Source organism: Salmo salar, chromosome 19, assembly GCF_965601325.2.
Source record: "Salmo salar chromosome 19, fSalSal1, whole genome shotgun sequence".
Lineage (NCBI taxonomy): Eukaryota > Metazoa > Chordata > Actinopteri > Salmoniformes > Salmonidae > Salmo > Salmo salar.
The window spans coordinates 27,451,850-27,475,636 of NC_138309.1; the positions used below are offsets into that span (position 1 = coordinate 27,451,850).

Here is a 23,787-nt window from a genome sequence, read left to right on the forward strand (position 1 = left end):
GACAGTTTATCTTGTCCTTTTTTGTTGTGGTACATTTATTTTCTACATTTCTTATTTGTTTGGAGCGTGGAAGCCCTATGACATGATAATTGTGTTTGCACATTTTTTTTTGGTGAATGATATTTACATGCCCTTTGTGGATGATATTTACATGAATATCATTGTCTGAGCATCGATTATTCAAAACCCTGCAACGAAAAGACGCACATTGATGAATTCTATTTACCAATGCAGCGCCACGTTTCTACTTCATTAGGTTGTAATATGCTGGGCCGGTTTACCAGACGCTAATCCGCACAGTAATATGCAACACTGTACATATATGCACAAATTGAATGTGAGCTTGTGTTGTAATATGACGTGTGTATGTGCTTTGTGTTTCATTTGCACTCAAAAGGATTTGTTTGGATGAGATGCATCATGTGGCATCACCTAAGGTTTTATAATGTCAACGCGTGATTGTCCAGCGGGAAGAGAAAACGTCAGAAGCAGCATACAGCATATGGGATAACCGGCAGAGCAGGCAAAGAAAGCCCCTCATCTCCATTTATGCATGTTTTCTTTCCTATTCCAATTGTAAGGGATATGTTGAGTTAAAATACATGGTAGATATTTACATTTCTATTCTATTCACTTCTATCACTGCCATTCTTGTGGTATATTCTCACATATTTGTATGCTCACAACACTTGCTTGAGGGTTCCACTTAATTATAAAGTTGTTATATACACTGAGTGTACAAAACATTAGGAACATTTGCTCTTTCCATGACATAGACTGACCAGGTGAATCCAGGTGAAAGCTATGATCCCTTATTGATGTAATCTATTAAATAAACTTCAATCAGTGTAGCTGAAGGGGAGGAGACAGGTTTAAGAAGGATTTTTAAGCCTTGAGACAATTGAAACATGGATTGTGTATGTGTGCCATTCAGAGGATGAATGGGAAAGACAAACGATTTAAGTGCCTTTGAACAGGGTATGGTAGTAGGTACCAGGCGCACCGGTTTGAGTGTGTCAAGAACTTCAACGCTGCTGGGTTTTTCACACTCAACAGTTTCCCATGTGTATCAAGAATGGTCCACCACCCAAAGGACATCCAGCCAACTTGACACAACTGTGGGAAGCATTGGTGTCAACATGGGCCCACATCCCTGTGGAACGCTTTTGACACCTTGTAGAGTCCAGGCCCTGACAAATTGTGGCTGTTCAGAAGGGAAAAGGGGGTGCAACTCAATATTAGGAATGCGGTCCTGATGTTTTGGACACTCAGTGTATTCATCATACATGAAATGCTTAGATGTTCATTTTCTGCTTATACCATGGTATATTTTCAGATGTTTTACATTTTTAGTTCTATTAGTTCTGCTGTTGTGATATTGCAGCCAGACATTTATACAGTAGGTGCAGTATTATACTGAATTGGCCTCCACACTGGTCTATTCTAGTTCTACGGGGCATTGACCACCATAAGCCAACTACAACACTGTTTACAGTCACCTAACTAAATGAATGAATAGTGAAAACTGTCAGAGTGAATCAGATATCAATCACACTTATTTTATGAAGCCCTTTTTACATCAGCAGTTGTTGCAAAGTGTGTATCACATTAAGAAGAATGTGTTGAAGATTGGAGAGGGTACAACATTAACGACTACCATTTGAATGGGATCTGTGAGGTAATTTGACCTAAGATGGAGTCCATTTGCAGCCAGTTCAGTCAGCTCCTTTGTGGCATCCACTGTAGTACATTACTCCATGCTGACCCAAACAGGTAAGGAGAGATGGGACTGAGAGCGAGGCAGGACAGGAGTGACTCTGCTCTTGGTAGCCTCTCAAATAGTACCCTATTCCCTACATAGTGCACTATTTTTGACCAAGACCTGCTCACACATTTTTTTTTGTTCTATATAGTGCCAAATAAGGGTTATTTGGCTCCTAACCATAGCAGATCCCTTTTTGGGGCTGTTTATAACATTTTTTTAAGGTTCTATAAAGAACCATGCTCATAAGGTTCTAAATGGAATCTGTATGGTGCTATAAAGAAACCTTTCCAAAGATTATATAAAGATCCACTAATAAAGGGTTGTATATAGCACCAAAAAAGGGTTCTGCTATGGTTACAACCCTTTTTGGGGCTATATACAGTATATCCCTTTTTTATGGTTCTTCATAGAACCTTTAATGGAGAATGGTTCTATTAAGAACCTTCCTTAATCTTCTTGTAGATGTTTTGAAGAACCATACAGGGTTACCATTCTGGTTATCCATATTATATTGTTAAAATTCCGTTAATATGTTAATTGACAAGTTGAATTAGGTGTACTAGCTCTAGAACAGCTGGGGGTTCCTGAGGAGAGAATTTAGAACCACTGAGTTAGACAACAGTTCTCAATTGACAAAAGTCCTTACGTGTGTCTTTCACAAGACATTGTCACTGGCCGTAGTCATATTTAACATTTAATCGCATAGCTCAACAGATTAGATAAACTGGAATGACATTCTCACTTAAGGTTGCACAAACAGAGCTGTTAGCAAACTATGTCCCAAAATATTTGAATGAGCTGACTCCCCTGCATTTCAATTATCACCAAAAGAGGAAATAACTCATTTTTGAACTGCAAACAACCATTGAAGGACTCAAAGGGTTCATTATGATTCCCCATAGAACCATCACCGTTCCCAAAGGACCCTTAAGGAACCCTCTTTTCTTAGTGTGTGGTCTGACCAAAGCCATATAGGCCACAGTTACCCAGACCCCCCCCCCCCCCCGTGCATGTTTTGGTTGTCACAATAACACACTATTGACTGTTGCAGCGTGAGCAACTAGTGCTAGTAATTCAGTGAACAACTATCCCAAAATGGAAATACTTGACACAAATAATAAGACAACAAGCAACAGAATCGATCTCTTCAGTACCTGTTAATGAATTAAGTTGACACCAAACCAGAATAATTATCCTACAATATAGGGTCTTCCTCTTGTTTATTGCTTGGTCTGCAGCGCCATCGTTGTGGACATGACAGGTAAGCTTGCATGCATACAGGCTACTATTTTTTGAGATAGCTAAATAAGATATTTTACTGACAGTTTAAGAATTATTCATAGCCAAATAGTGGCATTTCACTGTGAAGCTAATATTGCATTAAAGCTGATGTTTTTTTCTGCGTAGGCTTGCATTGTGAATAATTCATACAACTACCACACCTGTGCATATTAATAAATGACACCGATGTTCTAGATAACATGGTTTATATTTGCTGATAAACAATATTGAAAGGTGATATGATGCAGTCCAACTATGTAGATTTGAAGGCCTAGGCTCCTTCATCCTAATGTAAGCTAAAGGCATTGAATAAAAAAAAACTGTACTGGCATGTGATAAAGGATAACATGTCCAATATAAATGTTCTCTTAATTTGAACAGTTGTCCAATTTCTTTGCTTTGTTAGATTTTATAGTGAAGTCTGTCTGTCTGTCTGTCTGTCTGTCTGTCTGTCTGTCTGTCTGTCTGTCTGTCTGTCTGTCTGTCTGTCTGTCTGTCTGTGTGGTGTCTGTCTGTCTGTGTGTGTGTGTGTGTGTGTTTGGGCTAATGTCTTATCACAAAACAAAGAAAGTCTTTCTTGTCCAAGTTGTAATCAACCCCACCAACTATTTGTTGAGTCAGTATAGAGAGACACTCCTTGTACTTTCTCCAGCCAAGACATTTGTTGATATTATCAGTCTTACCACTAGGATGTCCACAGCTGCCAAGTCTATGATGTCCGAGCAAACAGGATAAATACTGTCATCTGGTGGTAACCAAAGCAATCACCACTGAATTGTTATTGTCTGTTGCAAATGAAGGGCACATCGGCCACTGCGCTCTCTCACACACACATTTAATAGTCTGCTTTTCCCAGAGCAGAGGGAGAAATGTCTTCATCTCAATTCTTTAAATGTAGGCCACGAATACGTCCCTTTAATTTGAAAACATCAAAAAATTAATTTGGAGAAAAACTCCCATCTAGTGGGACTAGTGTCAGTTAGAAGCACTTACAGCTTACAGAGAGAGAGGGAGCACTGAGAAGCATATCAAAGAGGGCTGTCAGTGTATATGACAGGGCCTGGGAGAGTTATATGTGTATCACAGGCTGAGCGGGCTGACAGCAGTCCCCGGGCCAGGCTCTGTTGTACAGAGGCCCCTGCAGAGAGACGGTAGGGGGGGACAGGACAGGCCCTACTGCCGGGCCCCACACCCGCTGAGCCAACTCCAGGTGAGGGGGCACAGCCACTCTAGTGTGCCACGGGCAAAACACACACGTGCACAGATAAGCTTCACACACACACACACACACACAAAAAACACACACACACTCAAAGAGCATCAGCTTCCCAACTGCACCACAAATATACTTTAGCCTAAATATGAAGCAATGCCTCTTTTCAGAATCAGAATATCCATAATAGAACCTATATGTTTTGTTCTGCTTTTCTGTTATACCATCTTCAAATCATAAAATCTTTCTGCTTTGCATAACATATAACAACTACTGGCATGAAAGTTGTAACCCAATGTGTTTGTCCAATGTCAACATAACATCCCAAAGGTCTTCATGGTGGTTTGACCTGTTAACAACCATAAACAAAATATCCTTTACAGGGGGGAAGTGTGTTGATCTATCCAGTAACCCAGTTGAATTAGATATGGCTGTGGGGTGGGTACGTCCCAGTTTCAGGTTGATACATCGAATTAATTCACTAACCCTTCCTGGACTGTCTAGAGATCCTGTCTGGATTTCAGATCCAATAGGCAGCGTTCGCTAAATCTCTCAGCAGATGACTACCAACACCTGTGGAGAATCTGTCCTGTAGAGAAAACTGTCCTTGCATCCCAAATGGAACCCTGTTCCCTACATAGAGCACTACGTTTGAGTTTTAGTGAGTTCCGAGAAATTTCTATAAAGTTAAAGCTCTTTTACTGCATTTCTATACAATTTAAAAACTCCTAAATGCTATTTGGAGAATAGCAAAAACAAGCAAAAATGACACTGGCCATTGTCACATTGGTTGCTGTAAGCTTGATTCAACTCAGGCAATCTACAAACACATAGCCAATTAGCTATACAATTAACAGCTACACATTCATTCACATTAACGCAGCACTGGGATTAAAAACGACAATTTAATACTTACAGAGGGATCTGTTAGCAGAAAAAGTATTTTATTAACAAAAGGTAACCAAATAAGTTTGCTTTACAGAATTTTTGTTGTCGCAGTTTTACAGCAATTTTCTTGCAATTCGACACATTTTGCCATGGGGTAGGGAGAAATTGCCATGGCGCCTAGTGGCAGCCTAGGCAGAGAGTAAATTCTGTACATATTTAATCATATTTAATAGTTTTTATATAAATAGTTTCATAAATTGTTTATTTTTCAATAGTTAAATAAGTGCAGATCAAGTCTTAATAGCATGAATTGGATTCCTGCCTGTAAATTGATGAAAATCAGTGTCGTCAACAAGCTAGCTAATGCTAGCTGGAAGGTGTGTGTTTTCATTTGAATTGCACCTACTGACTTTGGGTTGTTTTTCACCAACGATGACCCAAGAGGAGGCTACGCATCTTCTGAAGTACGGAGTGGGCTGTAGTATGTGGCGAGCTAAATCAGAGTCCCAATACAGAGAATCTGCAGACGGCGGAGACGCCCTGATGACATGGAGCTGCCTGCCTACCTGCTCTTGGACATGCTGACCTGACCAACACGTCCGCTGACCATCTAGTTATGAGCTTCCAGATCCTCTCACGATGGAGGCTTCAAGAAGCACTCAAACAGACTTGATCTAGATGATCTAGCTACTGTTATAGCCTATATTTCATGACTTCTTGTTGTTTATTTTGCTTAACATGTGCTTTGAGATTCTGTATGTAATGAAAAGTGCTATAAACATTTAATAATAAATTATTAATTCCTTTTAAAACAAATTTCCTGCAATTCTAGACATTTTGCCATGATTTATGCCATGTTAATATATCTCAGTGAGAGTGAATAAGAAAATCAAAGGGGGCTCCCTGGAGGTCAGTGCCCCTGGGCATGTGCCCTGTGTGCCCGGTCGATAATTTGGTCATGATTGCTTCAAGTTTAGATAGACTAATTTTCCAATACATTTTTTTTACTGACATGGGCTAATTGAGTGACTGTCAGTGAGTAACATATAATGAGGAAAACTGCTGATGCAATACCAAGTTTCGGAATGGCACTACTTGTGTTTTCTACTATTGTAACTCTCAACAGTAAGTTGAGACCCCAAGTGAGTTCCTAAACATTTTTTTTTTACTAGATCCGAATCGTTCTTTCCCTAAATGTAGCTATGGTCCTGTGTACTGTACATAAACAGGTACAAAATCATATCACACTCACAATTATTAGAACTAGCACAGTAAGGCTCTCTAGAGCACACTGACATGATAACATGCGGTTGGCTTTGACTCCACTTGAGGTGGATGGAGAATAACATTGTACCATACTACGTACAGCCCAACTGTCAAGTGTTGGGTTAAGTTGGCCTTCAGGGCACTGTATCAGGACCTGTGTTGTTTTCTAACTGCTAATGTATGAGAAAAGGATGTGATGCAGAGGGGGGAGAGAGAGGCAGAGGAGAGAGCGAGGCAGAGGAAAGAGAGACAGGGGCAGAGGAGAGAGAGCGGTAGAGGAGAGAGGCCGAGGAGAGAGAGAGAGATTTGTGTTGGCAGAGAGCGGTTGTCTATTGGAGTCCTTCAGTCAGCTCTGGGTGGAAATGAAAAGGGTTGACGCCTCGCCAATTATTCTAACAGAGTGGAGGAGGAGACATTAAGAGGGGAAACGTAGCCGTGGCGTGTGGCGCTGGATCGCTGCCCTGTCGGGAGAGACGCAACGCTCTCAGAACGAGGGCTGAATCCGGCCTGAAAATTGGCCTCACTCCCAGAAATGTCCCCAGTGCAAAAGGTTAACTGTCAGTCCCCTGCTAGGTATAAATAGAAGACTGCTCTCCAGAAAGGCGTGTCAGAGGGGGGAGCAGATTGGGGAGGGGGTGCTCCCCCTCTTATGATAGTGATCCTAGTGATCCTGGTGACAGGCAGGGGTATATAAGTTCAGCGAGGGGGAGGGTTGACAGGGAGTGAGAGAAAAGAGGAAAAAAGCTGAGTACGTTATAATGGTAGTCGAGACTGTGACAGGGGCCTCAGACAAAAGACTGTCCTGCTCTATTCAGCTTCCCCTGCCGCAGACACAACAATAACAATCCGGGCTAATCGAGCTTCCAATAGAGCTGCGCTGATGCCCCAGCACTTTTGGAAACCATTGCTTTGTGGAAGCCATCTTGACACATAGTAATTAAGTGGCAGGAATAATTATTGTCATCCAGTCTTGTAAACAAACATGGCGTTCAATGCCAGATTGAGTTAGAATGGAAGAGAAGAAATACATTCTCTGAATGAAAACAGACAAAGTATTCTTCTTCCTCTATAATACTACAGTTTGTCCTTATAATACTCTAACTATGCTATAGTTTGTCCCTTTAATACTCCTTGCCCTTGCACAACCAGAGATAGAGATGACTCACTGGGTTACTCAGGAACTGTTATTACACTTAAGCATCAGCTTAGCAAGTAAAGGTTGAAGGGCAGCACCATGGGAGCTATTCATAATATGTGTCCCAAATGACACCCGATTCCCTATATAGTGCACTACATAACACAGGGATGGGCAACTTTGATGGGGTGGGGGCCACAAAAATTATTTTAATTAAGCCCTACTCTTCCCAGGCCCGATTGCTTCTGCCATATTAAGATAAAGAGACAGCCTTTTTACGGGCTCCTAACCAATTGTGCTATTGTGTGTGTTTTTCACGTTATTTGTAACTTACTTTGTACATAATGTTTCTGCCACCGTCTTGTGGTGGAATATTCTATTCAAGTGAGAGACTTTGTCATTTCTTCAAACAAGCATCTTTATTCAATATCGATTAATTATTGCAATAATGAGACTAGTCAACCCAACACTCTTGACTGTTGGGCCGAGTAACCTAACCTTTACAGACAATGCGGTTTCTTATAGAGTAGACACAAATAATGCTTAGTCATGGCTGGTTCCACCCCTCCCATGGCAGATTGGGGGCACCATAAGCCACTTTGGGTTTATCCTGTGGTCATCTGCACAGGGGGGGTGGGGGGGGGGGGGGGGGGGGGGGGTGTCTTAACCCCACCCTGGTTTAGTCTCCCAGATGCAAGGATGATTTTGAGACAATGAGGGATTGTTCTAAACTCATCCAGGCTCTCTATCTCAGGTTACACCCACCACATCTTGTCTATGTAATGTAGTCTTTGACTAATTTGTCAGCTCAAGCCAACTCTAGTGACCATACGCCCAGATTAGCTGCAGGGAACTAGAGTGGATACCATAAAAACACAGCATTAGTAGGACAGAAATGGCTTACTATTAGTTAAATATTAATTGTTAACCATTAATATTTTTTTTAAAATCAGGTAAAAATGTAAAAATCACAGTTTAGCTTTTTGGCCATCAAGGAAAATGTTATGTCTGGTGCAAACCCAACACATCTCATCACCCCGAGAACAGCATCCCCACAGTGAAGTATGGTTGTGGCAGTATCATGCTGTGGGGATGTTTTTCATCGGCAGGGACTGGGAAACTGGTCAGAATTGAAGGAATGACGGATGGCGCTAAATACAGGGAAATTCTTGAGGGAAACCTGTTTCAGTCTTCCAGAGATTTGAGACTGGGACGGAGGTTCACCTTCCAGCAGGACAATGACTCTAAGCATACTGCTAAAGCAACACCCGAGTGGTTTAAGGGGAAACATCTACATGTCTTGGAATGGCCTAGTCAAAGTCCAGACCTTAATCCAATTGAGAATCTGTGGTATGACTTAAAGATTGCTGTACACCAGCAGAACCCATCCAACTTGAAGGAGCTGGAGCAGTTTTGCCTTGAAGAATGGGCAAAAATCCCAGTGGCTAGCTGTGCCAAGCTTATAGAGACATGCCCCAAGAGACTTGCAGTTGTAATTGCTGCAAAAGGTGGCTCTACAAAGTATTGATTTTTTTTTTTTTGGGGGGGGGGGGGATATTTATGCACGCTCAAGTTCTGTTTTGTCTTATTTCTTGTTTGTTTCACAAGAAAAAATATTTTTCATCTTCAAAGTGGTAGGCATGTTATGTAAATCAAATGATACAAACCCCTGAATCTATTTTAATTGCAGGTTGTAAGGCAGCAAAATAGGAAAAATGCCAAGGGGGTGAATACTTTCGCAATCCACTGTGACAAAAGAAGTGCTGATGCACAACCAAATGTCTAAATTGCACCTCGTGTATTCTACTATTCCAACTCTTAACAGTAAGTTGAGACCACGAATATGACCTAAATTATTATTTTTTTAAATCAGAGGGGGAAAGTTGATCCACAGGCCTACAAAAGCGGGACCCTTTTGGACACATCTCCACTATACCGTCTGTATTTTCCAAGACAGAATAAAACAACTTATTGGTGATCAAAATTCAGAATAAAATAGCATCTATATTTTTGTTACGTCGTATTTGCATACCTTATATGTTTGTATCAATTACATTTTTAGATGGCAAACTCTCATAGAAACACTTCATGCATTGGGCTCAAAATGTGCGCACAAATCTTGTATCTGTATGGTTTCATTCTGCTAAGATGTGTGGCAGAACTATGTAGACTCAATGTAGATACACACACGTCATTAGGAGTTCCTTTTTATTTTCCACTTGGATTCAAGGTAATAAAAATGATACACAGCTGAAAACACACTCACACTCTCTACACATAGAAATAGTAGGTGTTTCAAACACCCCAATAATAAAGCTTCCTTTTCTCCCAGCAGCACACCAGGGCCCCTGGTGAAAAGTAGTCCACTATATAGAGAATAGGGTGCCATTTGGGACGAACACCTGAAATTGAGCAAAGCTTCACACCAAACCAGGCGTACCAACCAATCTCGCTGTGATGTGTACATAACAAAATATACAAAAATTATAATCTGTATTCCCATTTACTAATGTTTTAACTACTAGGAGAATTTACAAACAGTTTGACACAATGTTTTTTTCTTCTCCTCATGGTGAGAATAGTCATTGGTATACAGTCGAAAAATGCAAGTAATCTTAGACATAATTTTTGTTTTTACAAAAGCTGCTGTTATTGCTTATTTGATGCTCCTTTTCTATATCCACACTGCATATGATTCCATGGAGTCTCACCTCTTAACCATTGTCAGAAATAATAAATAAGAAGAATAGTCAGCTCAGGTATATGTGATTGCACTTTTATTCCTTTAGCCCCCCAACTATTGAACTGGATTGGTATAGTGTGGTAATACCTGTCTGATTATATAAGGAAGTGACTATACATGGAAGCAATATATAATTATGTACAAGTAATAAAATTGAACTGGTATAGTAGTGACAAAAGCACTCAATTCTATAATACAAAGGCAATCACAGATTGCAAATCCCCAGGCCATAGTAAAAATGTCCTGTCACCTTCTCTTAATGTATGATCATAAACTTTAATGCCAAGTCTGGAAAATTCAAAATAGGAAATCAGCCATTCATTTGAGGGGTCATAGGTCACCTCCAGGTTGCACACCATATCCACGAAGTCAGCCAAGAGGTGAGCTTTCACACCCGATTACATTCAGGTGCCTTTTTGTTATCATTACTGATTTCACTGAAACCATGAATATGCTTACTTATTGTAGCATCATGGTACATTCTTTCAAAACATGGTCACATCATCTGTGATCTCATGTATATTTGGTTTGGGGTTATAGGTGTTGGCATTCTAATTTCTCAGATAACTATTTTTCTTGGTTAATTACAATATTGGGAACACAATACATGTCATCGGTGACATACTGTTGGTCGCCGTCTCTGTGAGTGTCAAGACATTTTTGCACAGCTCTGAAAGTTTCCCTTTCACGGTCATTTTGCACTCAGCCATAACAAAAAAGCAAACGTTGTAGTACCACCTTTTCACCTCGTCTTTTCTGTTAAGACCTGCACAAATCCACACATGCACACACCTGCAAAAAGCTAATAGTTCACTCTTACACTGTAAAACTGAAACCAGTTAACTTTTCATTTCGAAGAACTGGAAGGGCAAATACTGTTCTGCCATAGTGAGGGAGGAGCTAGTGGCTAGAAGCTAGCCTAATGCTATATGGACCCAAACAGGGATAGCCTAGCAGCTAACTGCTAGCACAATGTTATTTGGAACCAAACTGGTATAGCCTAGTGTCTAACTGCTAGCTTAATGCTATATGAACCCTAACAGGGATACTTTTGCGACCATCTTCTGGAATAATGCTATATGGATCCTAATAGGAATAGCATAGCGGCTAGCCTAATACTGTAAGTTATTTTGGCCACCAAGAGGTGCAGAAGTCATGGCACGTTAGGTCATGGCACGTTAGGTCAAGGGTGTTCTGGCTAGCTCTTTGTTATAACACACAGAAAGGTAGTAAAAAAATAATAAGTCTCTTTTCTTTCAAACTCTCTCCCCATGATGGCAGACTTGGTTCTGTTACGCCTGTTCTCCATATTGTCAGTCTTCCTTCTTTCCCCTCTTCAGCTGATCTCTGTTCAGTCGTTGTGGAGTTTCTCGACACCACCCTGAAGGGAGAGAGAGGAAAGCCCATGTTCATATATCATGCTCAACATCTGAATCAATATCAGCAAACAACAGACATCTTCCAACAGTGGTAACATCCACAATGGGGATTGGAGAAGACCATTATTGACGATTTTAAATTAAGGCCGAGTTCTACAGTTCTTGACAGTAGACTATAGGGCTATTATACAGTGGATCATGGTGTCCTATATATAGGTACAACTGTGAGAAGATTATCTGAAGTTGGGGTTGCAGTAAAATGTGATAGCCCTTCCTCAAGGCCTCCCTTAACCCCCCCCCCCCCCCAAACGGTATACGTGTCTAGAGAGTTCCCCCTCTCACTTTTCCCATTTCTCCTGATTTAGAACCTCCCTTCAGAGCCCCAAGTCACATGTTAAGCATATGTAGAACATACCAGAAAAGAATGTACGTCCCAGAACTTAGAGCAGGGGCTCAGTTCATTTATTTGGTCTTATACAGGAATTGTTTTTGCATTCAAGAGTGCTAAAGACAACATTAAACCAACATTTACAGACAAAATGACGTACATGACAACAACCACATAAAACAGAGAAAGCTACATAACCAGTTATATAACAAGTTATAGGCTAGTGATGAAGGATTAAAGGAAAAGCGCTTTCAATACTGTTCGGGCAATATTTCAGTCATTTCAAACTTCTGGAAGCACAAAAAAAACAAAATCAGCCAGAAAACAAAAAAACTTGGATTAGCTTCTCAACAGTTCAATCGCTGGCCTGATTTGATACTGTACTACAACTAGTGAATGGTAATACGAAAGTATAATGAACAAAAGCTCAAATTAACACATCACTAAAAATGCCGTCTAGCTGTGTAAGTCCTAACCACAACTCTTTCTTAAATGGCACCTCTACGGGATCGGTGTCCCCCCCCGATTGAGCTAACATGTGCTAATGTGATTAGCGTGAGGTTGTAAGTAACAAGAACATTTCCCAGGACATAGACATATCCGATATGGGCAGAAAGCTTACATTCTTGTTAATCTATTACAGTCTATTACACCATGCTATTGTTTGAGGAGAATGCACAGTTATGAATTTGAAAATGTATCAAACCAATTAGGCACATTTGGGCAGACTTGATACAACATATTGAACGCAATGGTTCATTGGATCAGTCTAAAACTTTTCACATACACTGCTGCCATCTAGTGGCCAACATCTAAATTGTGCCTAAACTGGAATAATACATTGTGGCCTTCCTCTTGCATTTCAAAGATGATCAGCTATCAGCTACAATAATAATGGTCATATTCATTAGTGCACACTGTAGCAAAACGTTTAATATTGGACCATTTTTTGCAGTCCCTCACTGTTTCAGTCCATTTTCTTTCTAGTGAATGCAACCCAGTTGACTGAACTCTAGTGCTAACGTGTTCCTGCCACACACAAGCTGGCTGCTTTGTTGAGAAACACAAGATGCAAGTTTGAAAACAATTAAAAGGCAACTCTAAAAGACTGAATGAAAGGTAAACAGACTTAATCCATCTCAGAGAGAGAGAGTGAAGCAGAATGAGAGAAAAATAAATAAAAGAAAGAGCAAGCAAGGGCTTGTGCCAACTGGCAACATTTCAAACACCATCAATGAAAAACAACAAGCAGGAAATGACCCTTTGGTACATTTGGCTCTAGGACTCACTACTGCGAAAAACAAAACAACATGCTGTTTTCACACTTTAATTGAGTCAAACTGTATAATGGACGTGACTGTGAAGAACTGTACACAGAATAAGGATAGACTTCGGGCACACCTGAAGTAGGCATTATAGCCGACATTGTGTTGTGTCAGGCTTTTTCTCTCACAAAAGTTCGTACCGCACGAACATGTCAATGCGCTGAGTCAATGTGTTCCTGTGCTTACAAACCAGCAGAATTTGACTAAGAAAATAGGGGACAGGACTTACCATGGCTAGCTGGCGTCCTATGTTCCCCACAGTCACTCCTCCTGAGAAGAATATGCATGGAAGCCAAGAGCGCACATACAGAAAGTCTGGATACGTGTATCTACAAGAGAGGGAGAAAAATACATCCGATTAAATTAAATATCTGCCCCAATAGTCAAATCTAGCCCCAAATAAGACACATATCGAGACTGGTCTTAAAACAGGAATGGCAACTTAAACACAGTTTCAAAGACAGATCTCAAAAGGGGGGAAGGCAGCATTATTAAAGTTTAATGCGGAAATATAAAATCCTCTCCCTCTCAATTTCATCTCTCTCTTCCCTTCAGTCAACAGAAGCTGCAAGGCCTTTTGAACACAGCTCTTTGTAAGCCTCTCACTGAAGCAACAGTGCTCCCTCTCCCCATGATGTTTTTGAGGAGGTGCCACAGAGGCAGGTAGGAGGGCCAATAATTGGGTGTAGAGGCATGGGGGAATCCGTATCACCAAAAAATAATTGCTTTCATTTTCATGCCTTATCTGTCAGATCCTCTTTGATGGAATCAGGTGACTGAGACCAGTTCCACAAAACACACTTTAATAATACATCAATCACAAAGGAGATATTTTCTCAAAAAGACACCCATGTCTTATTTGATTCACTGGCTGTACTAAAACTTTAAGGTAAGTAATGATACCATAATATCCACCAAAATATCATAATATGGTCCTGCGCAGCTCAGTTGGTAGAGCATGGCACTTGCAACTTTGGGAATATGGGTTCTATTCCCGCTGAGGCCATACAAAAAATGTAGACTTGCAGTACTGTAAGTCACTTTGGATAAAACCTTCTCCTAAATGGCATATCTTATTATTGACAGTTTGTCAGCACGGTTAACCCCAATTAGTTGTCATTACGCCTCCAATATAATCCCAGTGTGCTTTGCATTTGCGTGAAATGTAGAGTTACCACCCATGACTGTATTTGTTAGTGACAGAGACATTTGTTCATTTTCAGTCCTGTGGCCTTCACCAAGAGTTCCTAGGTGAATATTATAATTAAAACTCTTTATGACATTACATTTCTCATAAAGCCTCGCTTTACCTTAATACAGTGGCCTGAAACTCATGGTTTACAGGCCTTCATGTAGGGTAGTAATATTTTATTAACTTTCTCCAAATTCACAGATTTAAAAACATTCTTGGTTGGAGGATTTCCAGGAATCTCTTTTTTGCAACCCTACCTGCAAGTCACATTTTGTTGGCTTGCGAAGTGATGTGTAATTGAAAAATAAACAGTTGAAAAATATATGGCCCATGGAAATCATAAGAGGGCAGTTTACAGAGACAGGTGGGATGGACTGAGAGTAGCTGAGGGATGGGTTTAAAAGCTCATGTTCTATAATAGTTATGACTGAAAACACTATGTATAATATATAAGTACTATCTATCCAGAGGTAATGTATATCAAATTACTTTATTCTTGCTATGTAACTACTGTAGTAGAAAAATAAAAGTGCAATGTATGTCAAATGTGTGTACAACAAAAAAAATACAACAAAAGAAAAAGCTGTAAAATGTTTTTTTTGTCCTCCGAAGAGGGGTGGATGGGCCAACAAAAAAAAAGAATATGTATATTACAAAAACCCCAACAAAAAGTGAGGTGTAATTCCTATTGGAATCCAGCAAGAGTTAGAATATCCAACAGTTAAAAATGTTATTCACCCATAACCTGCATACATAATAACTGCCAGGGTTAGGAGTGAGGACACTACCTAACAGGCTGACTACACCGCTCGAGTGCCAACGAGCGTATGCGTTGCCAAGGGCTAAAACAGAAGTCAGTTCTATTTCTGACGCAGATCGCACTGCAAGTCCTGCCTCTCCCATCTCCTCATTGGTTTATAGAAGCAGGTACCCACGTGCCATCTCATTGGTTATACCCACGTGGGTGACTGAAAGACGAACGAGGTCGGTGGCGGTAATGGACCTAATTTATGAAAGTTGCCAATCGCAATATAAAGTCAAGAGAAGAAAAGGCCTAGGAGGAGAGTTGAATAGAAATGATTCGGTTGACCGTTTTATCTGTGGATTAATTGTCGGAGTAGAGGACCTTGTGCATTTCAGGTAAAATAACAACTCAATGTTTATATCCCAGGACAAATTAGCTAGCAACAGCAAGCTAGCTAAATAGGACAAATTAGCTAGCAAGTGCAAGCTAACTAGCTAAATTGCCATAAAGGTTTAATGCTTTTCGACCTGTCCCCAAATTAATGTAATTGTTTCAGAGTTTGTTCTGATATTTTAACCTGCGTGTCGTGATCGCGTTTGGTGTGGGGGGACAAAATAAATGTATGCATGATGGCGCACACGCGCAGCCGGTTTGGGTTCCGTGTAAGCCATTTAAACTGGAACAACCATTTCAGCAACGGGTGCAGAAAATCTAACTAAATGATTGGATTAATTAAAAAAAATGTATGATATTTATCTTTGTGTAGCAGAAGATTAATCCAAATCAACCTGCAGTAGAGCATGCTAGGTAAAAAGTTAATTTATCATTAGTTTAAAAAGGTTGTTGAAGTGACTTGTCATTTAGTTGAGTCAGTACGACAAACATTTTAAGTAATATTGACTTTTCATTGACTTTTAGTTCAACTTACTAGAAGTATTTGAGTTAAAAATGCCTTGGGGTTTACAGTGTGGGGTTAACTTCTCAGTGTGACGTGGTCAAATAAAAGCATGACTTGACTTACTGATAGACGCCGTTGTAGACCAGCAGCTGTGTGATAACGGTGGCAAGGAATGCCGTCCCGATGCCCAGGCCGAAGCCACTCCTCGAGCGATCAAACGTCCACCACAGTCCCAGGGACAGGGCAGCCAGGGTCAGGGATAGCTGGGCATTATTGGCAAAGTGTAGTTTCTGTGAAATGGAGCAGTTAAGGACAAAGACAGTATTTGCTTGCGTAGGTTCAAATCCGGGCCTACTACCCTTTGAAACAACCTTTCACTATCTCTCCCACGGTCATCCTCTCTAAGTATCTCTTCAGTAGAAAAAAAATCCCTTCAAATATATGTTTAAAAAATATAGTATTTGTTTGAATGTTACATCAAAGCATTACAGTGTGGGTGGCACAAGCAGTGTATATGTTTAAAGCAACTATAGGTTCCATACATACTTGGAAAGTATTTCAAGAAGTCAAAACAAGCAGGAATGCAGTGGGGAATTCAACCCACTGTCTCACTGACACTAGCTGAATTGCCTTCGGGGCTGTAAAAGTAGCAAAATGACAATATAATATATCAAACTAATCACAGAATGTTACTCAATTATGAATATGTTACACATTTAGTAGGCCCTCATCCTTGTTTATGCTCTGGATGTGATAAAATTACTTTGGTGTAAATATGCATCCGTCCTTTTCTAGATTGGCGGTAGCCGACATGAGAGTGTGCACATTGTGAAGTTGTCGATGTTTAGAAAGGATACAGCACTGGCGTGGTTGATGCCAACGAACACTGCGATGCATCTCATGACACTAGCCCATTCCCTCTTGAACTTGTGGGGCTCCCCTAGATGGCTGTCGATGCAGGGGTATAGCAGGCCAACAACAGCTGCAGAAAAGACAGTTGAGTTAGTACCTCACTGAATGGCATACATACAAATCAAACTGACTCATGTTGTTCTATGGTCTTGAAAATTGAGCATTTCTTTGAGTTTCAATTTGGGATCAAAATACACAGAAATTAAAACAAACGGCAAGATTGCTTTTTACTTTCAGGCACATGATCATTTCTTGCCTATCAGTCCTTGCACAAACATGTCTGTAACCTACTGTGAAAAGACAAGTCTCGAACATTGTATCACTAAAATAAAAACGTTAGATCATTGTCTCCCAATTGAATTGTAACGTTCGTATTTATTTTTTTGGTGTGAATCACTGTAGCCTACTTCTCAACAACATGGGGGAGGGGTTGGTGGTGAAAATGATTTATTTAATTCTGACTGCACACGACTTCCTTGTTTCTCTTTTTCTGTAGTGGCATGTTCGAGGCAGCAGCCAATTATGGACCACCTCCACAGCTCGCCCGTTATGAAAGCAGCCAATGAAAAATAAGCACAACCCTTAATGACCCTCCATGTCCGGCTGTTTCTAGTGAAGCCTATTGGAATATTGAAGGACAATATAAATACTAATGTATGTTTTCACCAGACAAAACGCTCACCATTATGGGCTCATGGCTGAGAGAACACGTACACAATTAATATATTGAACAATAACAATGATGGAATATACGGTAAATTATTATGTAGCCCAGGCTGTAGTTAGCTGCCTGCATATAATGGCATCATGAAACACACAAGCAGACTATCCCCATCCTACCCCCCCCCCCATAAAAGCCCAATTCAGATAATTGTATCAAAATTAAAAGTACATATAGCAACCTCATTCATTCATACAGAATGATTAAGTCGGGATATAGGTTTAAAAGTGACAACTCACCAGCTGCCGTGCCGCAGCAAGGGGGAATCCACCACGCTGATGAAAACAAAGTTGCCATCACCTCTTCGGGAAACAAAGTCACATTTCTTTGTAACTGCAGCAAGTTGAGCACTAACGCAAGAACTACTCCCACCGTGAAAAGGACGAGACCCCGTCTGATCAAGTTTGCTGCTCGCACACTGTGCAGCGAGCCATAGGCATTGCTGAGCACTGTTGTGACAATGGACATCATTTCTTCAGCTCTCGATGCGACCCAGTTCCCCCCAGAAAAATTATTTGATTCCACCCTCGATGCACAGGAGCGACTCCAACAGTGTTCTTCTAGTCTTGGCATTTGGCACTTAGAGTGCTGGAAAACAACAAAGATGCGTTAATACCTCATAGCTAAACACAGATATGCATCAATACATTGTATCTACTCTAAATTAACATTGACAATGTTTCAAGTTCACCACCACGCTAGATATCAAATACAAGTGGTGTCTAGTCTGGCCTCTGTAGATCATGTTTTTCTCAAGCTGTTAAACCACTACATTTCGATTTGTCACAATCTTACAATGATTATCAATGGGCAATAGCAAAGAAGAATGAATTGATGTCTTCTTACCTTGGATGTCCAGACGTTCTAAATGTATGATCTAGCGACAACCGACTATGTTCATTCGCACCTCGACAATGATGAAGCTGTGAGTTGTGCTGCTCTCTTACTGCTCAGACTGTTATCACGTCGTTAGGTCACATCATCGTTTGGGAGAGAGAGGCAGAAAAAAAAGCTGCTATTTCATTCCTGAGCGCAGACCTCATACCAGAGACAGGCTTCCTCTGCAGAAAACAGTCACAGCTGTGTCGGGTGAGTCGCGTCGGCCAATGGGAGCTAGGCGAACGATATGACGCGACGCCACCCCACCGTTCAGGACACGACGTCACACGAGTCTGGCGCACGTTCATGCGGTCTGTCTTCATTGGTGGAAGGTTTGAGTAGGATACGCAAACCAGTGATCACTTAAAATAAACGGAGCGAACTTCCAATTGAAAACTAAACAAACTTATTCAAAAAGTCATTCCGATGAAGCAGGGCATACATTTACATTTGTCTACAGTAGGCCTATTATCTTACCAATAAAAATGCCAGATCAGCAGTGCTATCCTGGGCCCATAACATTAACTCTGTCCAACCCAAATATTTTAAATAGCTTACTGACTACTCGTTTTTGAGCAATCGTATATGTTTCAACAGGCAGGCCTAGTTTGATAGTTCTTAAAGACCATACCCAACATAAACTATTTAATTCTGGCAGGTGCCACTCAAGCAGACACCTTCCAGGCAGGCTGGTGAAAACCGAGTCAACAGGACAGCCTTAGCCAATGACTGTCGACCCAGCCCAACCCAGCTAAAGGCCATCGATAACATCACCAGAAGGAGTCTATGACTGGATAACCCCCAGGTCTCTAGGTACTGAAACTGACAACAACAAGGAAACATGTTTTGCAGGTGTGATGTGGTTCAGTATTCTCAGTGGTTACACAATCCACATGCATCAGGTGATGTGTAGATAAATACTGTATGGTACACCGGCATCATTCGATACATACAGGCTACATGCCTGCACGCATGCGCACAGACTTCATTATGCTTCAAAGGGGTTGGGTTAAATGCGGAAAACACATTTCAGTTGAAGGCATTCAGTTGTACAACTGACTAGGTATCCCCCCTTTCCCCTTTTGAAACTGCTTTCATACTGCATTTGGCATTACATCTCAAGGTTACTTGCATAACCCAGGTTCTCTGATATCTCACCTGTAGTGATTGAGTGAGATACTGTAGCTCACCTGTGGTGACAATCATTCTACCCAAGTCAATGTTTTGTCACACATCAACGTTTTAAAATCTCAATTTACACATACAATTTCATGCCAAGTCAATTTGCATACTGGCAACAAAAGGGGAAACATGACTGAGTCACCTGCATGTTTCAAGTGTGACAACCATAATGTTTGCAACCTACCCAGTTGTTCCTTACTGAAAAATCACATGATTTCACATGGAAAAATCACATGATTTCACATGTTTTGTACATTTTTTTTTTCACAAGGTGAAATTTTACATGTGAAATCATGCGAAACCATGTGGTTTTGGAACACTTCACATGTGAGGATATTTCACATGAAGTTTCACGACATTTCACAGGTTAAGCCTGCAAACAAAAGTAAGTCCTCAGGATGTCCCGGAACATCACATGGTCGCAGTGTTTTCAACTTAAATATTTGACATACAGTACCTGATTACATTGTGTATGTTTATTTATTCAATTATTATTCAACATGTCCTCACCTGGGGGTTTGAACTCACAACCTCTTGGTTTACGGCAGTCAAGCATCAATCGTCATGTCACCAGAATAAGACCCTAGATATTTATTGGAAAGGAGCATCACACTCTTCACTTTGCACTTTCACCACCCTGTGAAGTTCATCATCATTTATTTCATCTGTAGCCTAATAAACTGCATGCTTTCCCAAAGAGTCGTAGTGGGAGGACCACACAACATGTCATAGCCTGACTCTAAGTTTACTTTGATATGATGGTTGTTATATTAATATTTGCACATAAAAGCGTTTCTATCTACATTTCTCGCATAATACATTTTACCTACACAAAAATATTCCATCTTGACTAGCGTATTTAGTTTTGTCTAAGTCCGGAAAGTTTATGAAAGAAATGTCTGTTTCCATCAGGCCTGTCAGGACATTTTTTTTATCAAACATGTACCTCACTCACATAAATAGGTTGGATGGAAACCTGATTACAGCTGTCATGATAAAAACAAATTATACTGGTATGACTGCTCGCATAAAACTGTGGATGGAAAAGTGGTTAGTGTCAATAACTGATATCACCTGTATTAATACACTTTGGACTACAAAGTCTCAGCTTTGTTAAATATACACTCAAGACAAACTATGGTATTTATCCTAGTGATCCAGGAATAACATTAAAAGTGAATAGTATGCCCCACCAACATTAGACACCTATACAGAAAACCCTCAAATTGCTGATATAGGTAATAAATGCTGAGAGAATTAACTGACAACTAAAATAGCAGTGCCGATGGCACACTTCTGCTTAGTGCAGAGATGTATTATAGGTAATGAATCTGTAGGGGACATCTGAGAATGCTAAAGGCTTTGTGGCCCAACAGAAAGATCAGCCTCCACCAAAATCCAGAGGCAGTGAGTTCAAATTTCAGGTGGGGTCATATTGAAAAGTCATCATTAAGTGTTCATGTCAAATGTAATTAAATATGTTTAGACTATTTTAGTTGAACAGCGTACCCCTTACCTTAAAACACCCATACCACTCCATTGCTTCCCTTCCCCCCAAAAAAACTCTCAAATGTGGAATTACATTTCCACGTGTGAAAATCTAATTAGCGCTTTCACATGTGAAAAACTTTCACATCTGGAAATCTAACTCTCACATGTGGAAATGCATTTTCACATGGTCTAACTAACATGTGGAATTGCATTTTTACATGTGAAAAACATTCATGTGAAAATCAAATGTGCAGTTTTTCAAATGGTTGTCACATGTTCAACGTTTTAAAATGTGTAGTTTCATGTTAACACATTTTATTTCACCTTTATTTAACCAGGTAGGCCAGTTGAGAACAAGTTCTCATTTACAACTACGACCTGGCCAAGATAAAGAAAAGCAGTGCGACAAAAACAACTGAGTTACAAACAAACATACAGTCAGTAACACAATAGAAAAATCTATGTACAGTGTGTGCAAATATAGAAGAGTAGGGAGGTAAGGCAATAAATAGGCCATAGAGGCAAAATAATTCAAATTTAGCATTAACACGGGAGTGATAGAAGTGCAGGTGATGATGTGCAAGTAGAGATACTGTGGTGCAAAAGACCAAGAGGATAAATAACAATATGGGGATGAGGTAGTAGGGTGTGCTATTTACAGATTGGCTGTGTACAGGTACAGTGATCGGTAAGCTGCTCTGACAGCTGATGCTTAAAGTTAGAGGGAGATATAAGACTCCAGCTTCAGAGATTTTTGCAATTCGTTCCAGTCGTTGGCAGCAAAGAACTAGAAGGAAAGGCAGCTGAAGGAAGTGTTGGCTTTGGGGATGTAAAATATACCTGCTGGAACGCGTGCTATGGGTGGGTGTTGCTAGGGTGACCAGTGAGCTGAGATAGGGCGGGGCTTTACCTAGCAAAGACTTGTAGATGACCTGGAGCCAGTGGGTTTGGCGACGAATATGTAGTGAGGGCCAGCCAACGAGAGCATAGAGTTCGAGGTGGTGGGTAGTATATGGGGCTTTGGTGACAAAACGGATGGCACTGTGATAGACTACATCCAGTTTGCTGAGTAGAGTGTTGGAGGCTATTTTGTAAATTACATCGCTGAAGTCAAGGATCAGTAGGATAGTCAGTTTTAAGAGGGTATGTTTGGCAGCATGAGTGAAGGAGGCTTTGCTGCGAAATAGGAAGCCAATTCTAGATTTAATTTTGGATTGGAGATGGTTAATGTGAGTCTGGAAGGAGAGTTTACAGTCTAACCAGACACCTAGGTATTTGTAGTTGTCCACATATTCTAAGTCAGAACCGTCCAGAGTAGTGATGCTAGTCGGGCGGGCGGGTGTGGGCAGCAATCAGTTTAAGAACATGCATTTAGTTTTACTAGCATTTTAAAGCAGTTGGAAGCCACGGAAGGAGTGTTGTATGGCATTGAAGCTCGTCTGGAGGTTTGTTAACACAGTGTCCAAAGAAGGGCCAGATGTATACAGAATGGTGTCGTCTGCGTAGAGGTGGATCAGAGAATCACCAGCAGCAAGAGCGACATCATTGATATATACAGAGAAAAAAGTCGGCCCGAGAATTGAACCCTGTGGCAGCCCCATAGAGATTGCCAGAGGTCCGGACAACAGGCCCTCCGATTTGACACACTGAACTCTATCTGAGAAGTAGTTGGTGAACCAGGCAAGTCAGTCATTTGAGAAGCCAACGCTATTGAATCTGCCGATAAGAATTAGGTGATTGACAGAGTCGAAAGCCTTGGCCAGGTCGATGAAGACGGCTGCACAGTACTATCTTTTATCGATGGCGGTTATGATATTGTTTAGGACCTTGAGCGTGGCTAAGGTGCACCCATGACCAGCTTGGAAACCAGATTGCATAGTGGAGAAGGTACGGTGGGATTCAAAATGGTCGGTGATCTGTTTGTTAACTTGGCTTTCGAAGATTTTAGAAAGACAGGGCAAGATGGATATAGGTCTATAACAGTTTGGGTCTAGAGTGTCTCCGTCTTTGAAGAGGTGGATAACCGCAGCAGCTTTCCAATCTTTGGGGATCTCAGAAGACACGAAAGAGAGGTTGAACAGGCTAGTAATAGGGGTTGCAACAATTTCAGCAGATCATTTTAGATAGACAGGGTCAAAATTGTCTAGCCCAGCTGACTTGTAGGGATCCAGATTTTGCAGCTCTTTCAGAACATCAGCTGTCTGGATTTGGGGGAGCTGTTGGCCAGGGTAGGGGTAGTCAGGTGGAAAGCATGGCCAGCCGTAGAATAATGCTTATTGAAATGATCGATTATCGTACATTTATCGGTGGTGACAGTGGTGACTAGCCTCAGTGCAGTGGGCAGCTGGGAGGAGGTGCTCCTACTCTCCATGGACTTTACATTG

General features: G+C 40.9%; 1 protein-coding gene across 1 annotated transcript; it reads right to left on the minus strand.

Annotated features, from left to right (window-relative positions):
* Positions 1 to 11,227: 11,227 nt before the first annotated feature.
* On the minus strand, positions 11,228 to 18,943 carry LOC106578605 (insulin-induced gene 1 protein). The gene is made up of 6 exons (XM_045702174.2): positions 18,698 to 18,943; positions 18,091 to 18,439; positions 17,076 to 17,200; positions 16,342 to 16,508; positions 13,613 to 13,712; positions 11,228 to 11,672 (listed from the first exon to the last, which is right to left on the minus strand). The coding sequence occupies exons 2-6, from the start codon at positions 18,422 to 18,424 to the stop codon at positions 11,643 to 11,645; spliced, it is 756 nt and encodes a 251-aa protein (XP_045558130.1). The 5' UTR covers positions 18,425 to 18,439; positions 18,698 to 18,943; the 3' UTR covers positions 11,228 to 11,642.
* Between the last annotated feature and the right edge of the window lie 4,844 nt (positions 18,944 to 23,787).

Bases quoted from the DNA above. Each gene is read 5' to 3' on its own strand.
- LOC106578605 (XM_045702174.2), bottom strand. From the start codon at position 18,424: ATGCCAAGACTAGAAGAACACTGTTGGAGTCGCTCCTGTGCATCGAGG. The intron at 13,713-16,341 runs GTAAGTCAAGTC...CCTCTCTTGTAG, and splicing joins GTCTACAACGGCGTCTATCA to ATACACGTATCCAGACTTTC. The intron at 11,673-13,612 runs GTAAGTCCTGTC...CTCTCCCTTCAG, and splicing joins TAGGACGCCAGCTAGCCATG to GGTGGTGTCGAGAAACTCCA.